Genomic DNA, 13,273 nt, shown 5'->3' with positions numbered 1-13,273 from the left:
ATGGTTTTTTTATCGCTTTATTTTTCTGTCCTTGTCTTTCCCTCACCCCATCCACCTGTGTCATGTAATCCAATTTTTAAAATCTCTGACCTCCACGTGGTGCCCTTCTGTTCACAGGCACAAAAATTGAAGATTGTATGACATTGCATCCATATTATTTAGGTTTCTTTTAAAAGAAAAGGAGCTAGAAGAGGTTGCAATAGAATGGTCATACGTTGTGTTTACACACTGTTTGAAAGTGACAGGACAAATTGAAGTAACTGTTTGGATGAGTGCTTTCATAAATGGTGGCATAAACAAAAGTGTTAAATCATTCTAAGAGGTTTGTTCCATCCGCTAATGTAAGAGGCCACATTTCAAGATTTTTCTTTGGACTTGTGGGACCAATGAACAGTTCTCAAAAACAGCAAGTTCAACATGGCATTAAACATACTTTTCAAAGTAAAATTTTGATGATAAAACAATAGAAAAGCAGTACATTAATTTTAAAAAATGAGTAATTAATAAAGATGACCATTGAAAAGTTTCACGTAGTACATCCAATTCTCCTTTTGTCTGAAAAGCAGAGTGAGAGAAAGACAGACAGGTTAGGCCCCAAGTCATCAGGGAAGGTGGAAGGAACCAGGGCTGAGCTAAAGAGTTGATTTAACCAACATCAAACCTGTATTCACCTCTAACGGGATACAAATGATGCTATTGTAAACCAAATTTGTGCCAGAGCGGGAAAAGAAATGGCTTGCTTTTCAGCCTGAATTTGTTTTCTTTTGAATGCAAAGATAATGAAAGTTGTGGACAGTGTGGTAAGGATGCGGGAGTAAAGCTAGCAAAGTCTGCTTTGCAAAAGCTTGCATGATTTCCTTTTGTGCTCCATTCTATGATTCATCACTAGGATTTGATGTTTAATGATGAAAAACGTTTGTGTGCTAAGTAATGAGCTGGAATTCACTGTCTAAATGGTTGGTGGAATTAGGTTCATTGAGGAAGATGAGTACTTGAAACAGGTTGCAAACCTAAGATGGAGGCATTGGAATAAGTATAATTTGGATAGGTCTTTTCCAAGTGGCTTGATGCATCAAATGACCACCTCACATCATATATAATTATATGATTCCAGATAAATATAGCATTTTTGGAAGAACTTGATGATGGCTCTATTTTCTAATTTTTTTATTTCTATAGTAAAACATTTGTCTTAGACAGTGATTGTGACAGACTATTAGAATGTCATTGGTACAATGCAAACGTGATGTATTCATTCAATCACAAACTATTGTGTTGTGGATTTCCCTTCCCAGCATGGAATTCTGCTCCTACAGGGCTGAAGCAATTTTTTCTCTTCAACCACCAGCTAACGTTCGTAGGTACTAATCTGTCAAATACACACTTACAGGCCAGAAAGTATAAACGAGATTGCACAATTCTATGAATTACATATGGATTAACTTCTGTGCAAATGAAGGATACGATCTAGGCAATCAGCAAATAAAGATCTCAAATTATACAGGTTAAGCTAACAAAAAATTGTTGTGGATAGATTACACTGATATATTAATGTTTTTGATAGTTACTGCAGAGTGTGCAGCTTTCATTTCTCAATTACGTTCACTCTGGACACTTGCTGATTGGCGAAGTTAGAATTAGTTGTAAACATATAGGTCTGTATAAAGATCAAGAGTGCCACCTTTTGACTGTTTTCTGATGTAACTGTAAATGTAAATGAAATCTGCAATGCTAAATCTACTGTGTAGATTACATGCTGTCCATACTATTGAGTCGTTACTATGCAAAAAAAAGTTAATTGGTGTTTTGGATTTCTTTTACAGGAATAGCATTCACAGACCTGCCTGTAAGTATAAATAACTTTTTTTTCCTGAACTGAAATCCATTTTTAAAAGTGCTTTTTTTGCTAAAAGTCTTTACCGAAAGCAGTTCACTCTGGAAAGAGCCAATTAGCTGCCATTTTTTTAAAATTACCTTTTTAAATTTTTATGTCACTTAATGTACTGACCTGGTTGTGGTTGTAATTCAGGCAAAGCTGTTAATATTTGTTACCATTTCACAGTAAAATTGACAGCCATCTCCACTTCAAGCACATGCGCAGTTCCACACTGAAATGTGGAAGTTGCTGTCATTGATTCTCCTGTTCTTCCACAAGGTGTGCTATGGAGAGTCTCATAGTTGGAAATCTTAGAAATCAAGTGATTTAATAGGAACTTCACCATTTCATATTATTTATTTTGTTGTAAAAATAAAAGTTTTTCCTTGTTGAAAGAGATGTAAGTAGATTTTTAATGGTCTGCTAAGTCATAGTTGATGTTAATTGATCTCTCTGGCCCTGAAAAATGTAATTTTGTATTTCAGGAATGTTAGCTGTCTGATAATGATTCAAAATTCATTCATTTTGTTTTTAAAATATTATATTTCAGCTTCTACCTTAATTAATTACAATCTTTGCCGCATTGCATGAAGTTTTCTTTTGATTTAAGTACATTCCTTGGAAGATCTCAAAACCTACATTAGTCATTCTGCTAACTCATGGTCCAATTAATGCTTTTCATGATCCTAAGCCATACAGACTAGTCAGCTCCCATGTTGCATGTTAGGTTCTGTTGAATATAATGATACAATTCCAAAGATCACTATTCTCAGTAACATCTGGGGGCATGAAGAGGGAACTAAAATGATATCAATTAGGGCTTCGTTAGTCTGGTAAAATTTGCAAAAGTAATGTCACGTGCTCCATAACATAGCACACTCTAAAGAAATTAAATATATTTTTCAATATCTGATTTAAAACATGAAAGTTAATCAGAGCTGTTTAGTTCCTGGTTTTGGTCTTTGACAGTTCTTTCTGATTGGCTGCTTCGCCTTTTTAATTATATCGCTGTTGCTGGATGCTCCCGAATCCCACTAACTCATGAAATTAGTAGTAGGAAAGGTGAAATCACTAGATTTTTGTGGAAGCTTACTTTGAGGTCAACAACAAAAATTGATACTTTGCCACGAACTGCAAAATTTTGACCAGTGTTAGTTGTTTCCTGCTTAGGCCATGAGAGTTGTGCTTCTCTGGTTGTAAATATTAACTGTACTTGTGAAGTGTTAAGTATTGTGCGAAGATTATTTGGAAAGTTTTTTTTCTAATATTATGGAGTAGATATTTGAAAAGTAACAAATCATTAATTTGAATGATTATATTAGGTAGGACTTTTATTTCATATACATTATTGTTGTTTTGGAATGTTGGAAATATATACCTAGTTCTGTAGATGTATGTGGTGTCACTGTATATTTAATTTCTTTAGAGTGTGTTCTGTTATGGGAGCACGTGACATTACTTTTGCAAATTTTACCAGATTGACAAAGCCCTAATTGATATCCTTTTAGTTCCCTCTTCATGCCCCCAGATGTTACTGAGAATAGTGATCTTTGGAATTGTATATCATTATATTCAACAGAACTTAACATGCAACATGGGAGCTGTCTAGTCTAGTATGGCTTAGTGTCATGAAAAGCATTAATTGGACCATGAGTTAGCAGAACGACTAATGTAGGTTTTGAGATCTTCCAAGGAATGTACTTAAATCGAAAGAAAACTACATGCAATGCGTAAAGATTAGTGGTGAGCCAGAGGATTAGGAAATGTTTACAAACCAACAAAAGACAACTAGAATAAATAATGGAGGGAGGAGATAATTTTGAGGGTAAATTTGCAAGTAATATCAAGATTGAAAGCAAGATCTTCTTTAAGTATATAAAAAGCAAGAGAGAGGTCAAAGTGAACATTGGACACTTCGAGAATGAAGCTGGGAAAATAATAATGGGGAAGCAGGAAATGACAGTTGCTGAATAAATATTTTGCATCAGTGGAAGATACAATAGCATTCAAAAAAGGGGGTAAAGAGTAAACACGTGCAATATCAATCACTTCAAAAAAAGTGCTAGGAAAGCTAATGGGACTAAAGACCAATAGGTCTTCTGGATCTGATAGCATGTATCTTAGGATATTTAAAAGAAGTTACTACAGAATTAGTAGATGCATTGGTTATAATCTTCCAAGAATCCTTAGATTTTGGAGAAATCCCAAAGATTGGAAAGCTGTAAATGAAATTTGTTTAAAATGGAGAGAAGACAAATAAACTAACAATAGGCTAGTCAGCTTCACATCTGTCATTGGGAAAATGTTAGTCAAGTATAAAGGATGTAATGGTAGAGCATTTAAAAATACCTAATGCAGATTATTATTCAGGCTAGCTTCATGAACAGGAAAACATGCCACACAAATTAATTTGAATATTTTTGAGGCAGTAACAAACAGAATAGATTAAAGGGAAGCAGTGGCTATGATACATTTGGACTTCCAGAAGAGATATGATAAGATACCACACATTAGGCAACTTAATGAGCTGACAGCCCATGATGTTGTGTTCTCGTGTGGATTTAGGATTGCATAACTAATAGAAGACAGTATTAGGATAAAGAGTGGTGGGATGGGGAGGGGGGGGGAGGTGTTCATTTTCAGGGTGGCAACCTGAAACTAGTGAAATGCCACAAGGCTCAATTCTGGGATCACAATTATACATTGATAAGTTCAATGTAGAAAGTAAATATACTATAGTCAAGTCTATGAATGCCACACAATACGTGGGAAGGCTGAGGAAGATCATATCTCCAAAGGGATATAGACTGGTTTATCGAGTAGACAACTACTTAGTAGTTGGAATATGATGTGGGAAAATGTGAGGTTATGCATTTTATCAAGAAGTGTTGAGCTGAATATTAATATTTTAAATCGAGAAAAAACTACAACATATAAATTCAGGCAATAGGGAAGGCAAATAGAATGTTGCAATAAAGGAAATACCATGTAAAAATAGATCTGTTGCAAAAACTACACCAGGCATGAGTCAGAACACATCCGAAATACTGTGAAAAGTTTTAGCCCCCTTAACTAAGGGTAGATGTACTGGCATTGGAGGCAGTAGATAGAGGGTTTACTGGATTGATCCTGAGTATGGAGGATTGTCTTTGAGCAGAGGTTGAATAGATTTGGGCTTGTATTTGGAATTTAAAAGAAAGAGAGGCAACCGTTCAAAGCATGCAAGATTCTTGGGGAACTTGACAGGGTGCATGCAGAAATGTTGTTTCTCCCTTGTCTCTGACTGGAGGGCATAATCTCAAAGTAAGAGGTTTCCCATTTTAAAACCGCGATGAGGAATTTCTTCTCTGATGGTAGTGAATCTATGGAATCACTTCCACAGACCATTGTGGAGACTGGGTCAATAGTATATTTAAGACTGAAGTTAACAGAATTTAATCAGCAGGGGACTCCAGAGTTGTGGGGAAAAGGTAGGAAAATAGAGTTGAGGAGAATTAGACTGATGATCTTGTTGAATGGCAGGGTAGACAATAGGCATGCTTCTGCTCCTACATCTTATGGTCTAATCTTTACTGCGTGGAATCTTTTGGAATTTGGATTTCTCAGTCCAAAACTTTAGTGTTTGAAAGATGCTGAATTCTGAATCAAACTCTGGTAACTGTATCAATGTTTATTATAACTGTGACGGAACGGACTGATTTAATGCATTTTAAGTGAACCTTCAATTATCAGAAGTTTAGGGGTTGTTGATGTGTTCGTATGCAGTTTGTAAACAGAGTCATTTGTTCCAAACCATGTTTAACCAACAACAGAACCTGTAGCTACCCCACTCGCTTCATAAACAACACCAGTGTCTTGTAAATGCCTGTACTATTCCTTAATGTGGTTCAGGGTCAGATATTAATTTTTATAATACTACCATAAAGTATCTGGAGACATTTTATTACATTAAAAAGGCACTTTGCAGATACAGGTTTATAGCAATATGGTAGGTTAACTGGTCACTTAGTCACCATGTTTCCAGGATGCTTTTGAAGAGTGAACAGTAAAATTATGACACAAACAATTATTTTAAATATATTTTCGGTAACTTAATTAAAAGCCTATTTTGGCGTAAAACAGTTATGCCACACTTGTTAGTATATCTGAATCTCATACTGCTGCCATTGGATACCGTATAACAGTGATCTATCCAAGGGAGGATTCATGAATAAAGAGAGCCTCAAGACAGACCCAGGAGTTCATCTTGTGTCAAGCAATCAGTAAGACATTTCTGTGGGCCAGCTGCAAGAAAAAAGAGATTTAAAGACTAAGAAGTATTGATACAATAAATCATTGACTGACCAGAATCCCTAAAATTTTCTAAGAGTTATGTTTAAATGCAAAATGTGGCAATATTTTAGCAAATGCTGTTTGATATTATTTAAGACAATTTGCTTTAAAATTATGTATGCAAGAATGTTTGTAAATGGTGACAGCCTATTGCTTGGGGTCTGTAATGCTAAAATAGTGGGATACTGACTTGAAAATTTCAAGTGCTCTTACTGGAATGGAAGTATTCACAAGGAAAGTGAGAGGGTGAAACTAATCTTTAGCAGGGACAAAAATTGGGCAGCAGCAGAATGAATGGATATTAAAATTAGGGAGTATAATTGGTTGTCGGCTTACAACGGCACTTACTAAAGTTCCACCAAAGTTGAATTTCATACTTAGGAATTCTATTAATAAATTCCTTTGATTTCCATTTTGCATTTGTTATTGACTGTAATATTAATTTGAGCATTGTCACTACTTTTGTCTTTCAGCCTAACCTGTATCCAACTGTGGGGCTTCAAACTCCGGGTGAGATAGTAGATGCCAATTTTGGCCAGCAACCATTTGTGTTTGACATAGAAGATTACATGCGTGAGTGGAGGGCAAAGATTCATGGCACAATTGAGCGATTTCCTATAGGAGACAGACTAGGGGAATGGCAGACGATGATGCAAAAGTAAGAAATGCTGCTCCTTGCTTATCATACATAATGGGTTAGCTGATTGATTTGGTACCATATTTAAACTAGCTCATTGTGTGAGAATTTGTTTTATAGCATGGTGTCGTCCTACCTGGTGCATCATGGGTACTGTGCAACAGCAACTGCCTTTGCCAGAGCAACAGGGCAGACCATTCAAGAGGAGCAGAGTTCAATCAAAAACAGACAGCGTAAGTCTGGCAGTGATGTGTATGTGTATAACATTTTGAAATTTATATTTTAAGTCCCCTGTTGTCTCAGTTGCTAACTGCACTGCCCAATATTGGTATGTGCCAAATGAATTTTGAGGAGGGAATTGCCTAACGAAGTAATAGTTGGTGCACTGAAGTCAACTTCTGCAGCTCCAGACTACAGGCAAAAACATTAATGAGAGTACTCAATAATGATCCAAATACAGGAATCTAGTTTCACCATGAAAATGGTTGCTGTCTATCCTCTGCAATAAAACAGTCTGCTGGCATAGATTTTCAACCTGCCACCCAAGAGTAAAACTTACTGCTAACAGTGTTGGAAAGCAACAGGAATTAAATTCTGCCAGTTTCCAAAACAGGCATCTGAGCAATTACATCTGTCCGGCATGTGGAAATGATGATTTTCAACATTACCAGTTGAGCAATGTATTAAAAGTTTTTGAAGGCAATTGAATTGTGCCAGTGTGTGAACATATGTTAGATTAAACCAGAGAAAATTGGATATTGAAAAATATAAATTCAATTGTTTGAATTAGCATGGCCTTCCATTTATTTTACGTGGCCTAATCACACAGCCTCCTGAGTAGATTCAACCTGTCAGGAGAATTAGGAAGTAAAATTTGGGATGTGCTGACTTTACCAACACCTTCAAAAATTGTTTCAGAAGTAAACTTATTTTATACTTGCATTTTGTTTTCATATCTCTTGTAAATGGTAGGAATATTAAAATGGATGCATTTTACATGAAGTCTCAGGCTGGAAGCAACTAAATGGACAGATGTATTGTGAATATTTTATCATTTTACTTTCAAAAACACTATTTGAAATGTTCATCAAAATATATCTGTTGGAGTGTTAAACAATGAAATTGAGCTGATTAAGAGTCTGCAACTTAGGAATGGTGTCTTTGTTATGCTTCCAAAAACAAGCATTTACAAAATAGCTGTTTAGCATTATATAATGTTTTCTTGCTGTAGGTAATGAATAACAAATCCACAACAGTATCTTGAGTCCATTATTTTGACTTTAACTACCTCTAAGTGTTATATAGCTTTGCTTTTGGCTATCAGGAACTTACCTCTGGAGATATTGTCTGCCCCATGCAGACACAAAACCCAAGCTTAGCCTCTATTTTCAGAGCTTTATAAAGAGCAGTGATGCTGCGGGTGGAGATTAAAGCTGCAATTTAAAATAGTTGCTGTAAATCGGGATTATGGAAGCCCATTTTGCTTCTCTGCACAGGCCCTGAGGAACGTGTACCACAGTCAGTTTGTTTCAGTGCTAGCAGTCTCATTCTGAATCAGGAGGTTGTCTTTTCAGGTCTTAGATGGGCCTTAAAACATCATCCATGCAACTACTTCAGTTGTTCCAGCTATTGTCTTTCAGATCATGCATCAAATTTAAAGTGTAACTGCCTGATTTTAAAAAGACAAAAGCTAGACGCCAGGGAATTAGCATAACATCTATGGGGAAATTACCAGAATTTAGGTTAAGGTTGGAGTTTCAGCTGATGAAAGAGAACCAGAATGAATTTGTAAAGGATATAACATGAGTGAACTTGCGTGAATGTTTTGAGAAGTGACTGAAATGGTGAACTGGGAAATCTATGTGGATGTTATTTACATGGACATCTGGAAAGTATTTAATCCTGTAAAGGACTGCGAGTTAAAGTTGAAGCTTGTAAAATTGAGACCAAATTGTTGAACTAGTTAGAAAATTAGCTGAGGAGACACTAAGGATAATTAGTAATACCTGAATTGGCAACATGTGACATGTGGAGCGTATTAAGGATTTGGGCTGGATTCACAAGTACTTATTAATGACTTGGATGGAACTGAATGCAGCATATACCAATATATTTTTACCATAGTTTGCCAATGACAAAATTAGGCAACATTATAAACAGTTTGGATGGAAGCATAAATGTAGAAGGGATATTAAAAGATTGAGTAAATGGGCAAAACTATGGGAAAATAGATTGTATTGTTGACAAAAGTAAGATGAAAAGACAAAAGTACTTTGAACCCAAGAGTTTAAAAACTAGAAATTGATCATCAGAGACTTGGGGTTCAGGTAAGTAGAGTATTAAAATGTCATGAATAGAAGCAGAAAATAATCAAAAATCAAGAATGCTGGTCTGTATAGCTAGAGAATACAAGGGGTTAAAAGTCATTTATTATTGTCCTGATTAATTAGATCACAGCTGGAATACCATAAATGGTTCTAGGCATCAAGAATTATGAAATTTATTACAATAATATACTTACAAAGGATAGATTACAAACTAAAGTTATATTGCCTGGAAACAGTGGAGTTATATGTTCAAGGATTTTTCACATGCTCGGTAGGTAGAGATAAGCTATTTATTTCCACTGTTTGAGTTGCTTCAGCCTAGGGGCCATAACCCCAAACTTAGAGCCAGAGTATGGTTGATGGAAATTAGAAGTTCACTTGGCAAATGCAATTTAATGCTAGATAATTTGATTTTTAAATTTAAGATTGATAAATTTGCATTTAATATAAGGATATTAAGGTATATTTTATAAAAGTGGGTAAATAGAGTTCTGTTTGCTGATCAGCATTTATCAACTTGAATGGCAAAGCTAAACAGCTTTGTATTGTTCTTCTTTAGATAGATATGAATTATTTCATTTATGTATATTTGAAGAAGAGCAGAGGCATTCTTCTAACTAACATTCATCCTTCAACCAACTCTGATTAACTAATTATTTATGGATTCTCTTTAATTTGCTGTTTGCAAATTAGCTGTTGTTTGCTTACATAATGGTAATAACCACATCTCAAATGTAATCAGTTACCTGTGAAACCCCACCTGAGTGTTACTATTGATCAGAATCTTAATTGGCCAATGCATATTAATACTTTGTCTACAAGAGCAGATCAGAGGCTATGTCAAACAACTTGCCTCCTGCCTCCCCAGTGCCTGTCCACCGTCTGCGAGTTATAAGTCAGGAATGTGATCATGAATATTCTGCACTTACCTGGATAAATGATACTCCTTAACAACACTCAATCCTTGACACCATCCAGGACAAAGTCCTCTTGATAGACATTCCATCTAACTCCTTCCAGCACCAACATATACCATTTACAAGATATTTCAAATTGCCAGTGTTCCTTAAACAGCACCTTGACACCTGTGACCTCTACTACCTCGAAGGACAAGGACAGCAGATAAATGGAAGCACCACCACCAAGTTACCTCCAAGCCACATACCATCCTGAATTGGAACTAAATTGTTGACCCTTCACTGCTCCTAAGTTTAAAATATTAGAATTTCCTCCCTAACTACTCTGAGTTTGTCTACACACCAAGGACTGTCTCGGTTCAAGAAGGAGCTTCCCACTTCCCCCCTCAAAGGCAGTTAGTGATGGACAATAAATGCTAGCCTAGCCTGTGATCTAACCCTAACCTACATGCCATGATTGAATATTAAAAGCTTGCTTGCAATGACTTTCCACCATGGTTGGTGGAAATAATTGAAGCAAGACATTTTTAAAGCCATGTTTAAGCAACGAATACTGGTATTAAAACTAAGGCTTTTTTAGTTGAAAGATCCAGTCTACGTCTCATTGTTCAACTTATTTCAAATGAGAAAGATTTCCAAACAGTTTCTGACATGGTGGTGCTATTTCTCCTGCAGTACAGGTTGGATGGGGTCATGAATATAATAACATTTTTGTAAGATTCACCATTGTAAAATAAAAATAGGAGGAATGAAACTGTATCAGTAATTGCTGTAATCACATCTTTTTCAGGAATACAAAAGCTAGTTTTATCAGGAAGAGTGGGTGAAGCTATAGAAGCAACACAACAGCTATATCCAGGATTACTTGAGCGTAATCCAAACTTGCTGTTCATGTTAAAGTAAGTAAATTCATACATTGTGATTTGTTTGTTTGAAGATGACATGTAAGCAGGGGTAGGTTGCAGTTTTGCTCAAAGGTCAGTACATAGCTGAGTTCCATTAATAGCACACGCCTGATGGACTCACTGGGGACACAAATCATTTTCAGCTTAGGGTCTCATTAGAAACACCCTGTGAGCTGATCACTGCTTGTTAAGCATGAGTGAGCAGCTTGCTAGACTGAAGTATGAGAGATCTACCAGATTCATGAACAAGCCGAGCTGGAAATTTATATTATTGTTGGAAGGGAGTGTTGTGAATTACAGAGGAGTGGGAGTCTACGTGGCAACATGGAGCTGTGTTCGGTGCGCTAGGAAGAGTAGTAATGGATTTCCAGCCCTCCAAAAGTTGGTACTTCTTTTTTTAATTTGTCTCCTTTGTCCCTTTATTGGATGACAGGTTGCTTGATATTAGTTTGTATCTCATTTGTACTTGAAAATTACAAGTGAAAAATCAAGTGTAGAACTCTGATTTTCATGTGTAGGTAACTTTCTGTTTCAACAACAAGTGGGCTTGTACATAGAAAGGACAACTCCTGTTTCTTTGGCATTATTGTCTACTGCAGTATTGTCTACTGTTAACCGGATAGTTGGCAGTTGAAAAATCATTCAAGGGATGTGTTCTGAATTCATTTGTTTTGTCTTTTCATTTTGAATCTCCTTTTTGCTGAAGATGTATTCTTTGTTTTTGTTGTATAGGTGTCGGCAGTTTGTGGAGATGGTGAATGGTACAGACAGTGAAGTGCGCTGTTTCAGTGGTCGTAGTCCAAAGTCTCAAGATAGCTATCCTGGATCACCCAATATGAGCCCTAGACATGGAGCAAATAACTCACACCTCAACAATGCAGGTATGTTGCTGACTATTTCTGCTCTTAAGTCTAGGCAGTATACTGATGGGGAAAGAATTCTTCCCTGATGCCCAAAAGTCACTTATAGCATGCACAGTTTTGTTTTTAGCTTTATGTTTTTAGTTGATAATGGTAAAATGAGAAGATCATCTGGTTCCACCTCTCTGGATTTGCATTAAATCAATTAATTACTCATTTAGACATCGCAAACTTTGTTTTTTCAGGATACCTTAGCATATGGACAGTCTGCTTAAGTAAACTTATAGAGTTGTCTGAATGGCAGCACCATGGCTGAGTGAGAAGACAGGTCTCAACAACACCACAGAGGGAACAGAGATTGAATTCTGTGCTGTTGGTACCAATCTGATCCATGTAGGCTGCCTCGCCAACTGAGTTGACCGGCAAACACTCAGCATGTTGTAGAGGTGTGAATAATGAAGACAGAGACGATGGAGACTCCAATTTCTTTGGATCATGTCTCTCCCACTCTTAACATTTGCTATTGGTGTGCTTTGGAAGGATTCACAAGTTGATTTGCTACTTATTTAGCAGCATTATGAACAGCCCTTCCTTGGCTGAAAAGTTCTAGACTGAGATTTGACCCTCACTTTTTTGCTCAGGCAGAAATGTAACCCACTGCACAAAATGACTGTTTAAAGAATAATTGTTAAATTTCTTAAAGCCTGGCGATGAAGTAGAAAACCAGATTCCAATCTTTTGCTTACTCTAAATAAGTCCAAATTAAAATCAAACATTATAAACGTTTACCACCTCCCTAACCATCATGGTAATCCAGAAGTGTCTTTTTACACGTGCTTAATCAGTTAATACCCTCAACCTTCTTGTATACAGAAGAACCTCGATTATCCAAAGGACATGGCTGGGGAGTATCTTGTTTGGTTAATTGAATGCCGGATAACATAGGTAAAAACAATGACTGCAGATGCTGAAAACCAAATACTGGATTAGTGGTGCTGGAAGGGCTTTTGCCCGAAACGTCGATTTCGCTGCTTGTTGGATGCTGCCTGAACTGCTGTGCTCTTCCAGCACCACTAATCCAGTATGCCGGATAACATAGTTTAGCCAAGCATCGGGACCTTGCGATCTTGTTGGATAATCCAAAATTTGGATAATTGATTGCCAGACAATCGAGGTTCCTCTGTATATCTTGTATAATCTTAATGCATTTAACACATTCTCCCTTCTATAAATCAAAACTTTGCAGCATGGAAACATATTTCCACAAAACTCGGGAAAAGAAGTGATTTTCCATATTCCGTGCAACAAATCATAATACAAGGCATTCTCCTTCACAGTCTTATTTCCTTACATAGAACATTTGACTGTTGATATTTTGTATCAATCCATTCCATCATCTACCCTAACAAGGTCAAGCCT

General features: G+C 36.5%; 1 protein-coding gene across 2 annotated transcripts in view; it reads left to right on the top strand.

Moving 5' to 3' along the window:
• ranbp10 (RAN binding protein 10) overlaps positions 1–13,273 on the top strand; it is a 148,610-nt gene that overhangs the window by 97,047 nt on the left and 38,290 nt on the right. Inside the window, exons 5-9 of one of the 2 annotated variants that reach the window (XM_072547451.1) lie at positions 1,824–1,846; positions 6,682–6,866; positions 6,939–7,078; positions 10,880–10,988; positions 11,727–11,875. In XM_072547451.1, the coding sequence (XP_072403552.1) occupies positions 1,824–1,846; positions 6,682–6,866; positions 6,939–7,078; positions 10,880–10,988; positions 11,727–11,875 (606 nt within the window). The remainder of the gene's footprint in view (positions 1–1,823; positions 1,847–6,681; positions 6,867–6,938; positions 7,079–10,879; positions 10,989–11,726; positions 11,876–13,273) is intronic. The other variant, XM_072547450.1, reaches the window with a different exon arrangement.

This window comes from Chiloscyllium punctatum, chromosome 26, assembly GCF_047496795.1.
Source record: "Chiloscyllium punctatum isolate Juve2018m chromosome 26, sChiPun1.3, whole genome shotgun sequence".
Taxonomy (NCBI): Eukaryota; Metazoa; Chordata; class Chondrichthyes; order Orectolobiformes; family Hemiscylliidae; genus Chiloscyllium; species Chiloscyllium punctatum.
This window is presented reverse-complemented; position numbering and strand designations above follow the sequence as displayed.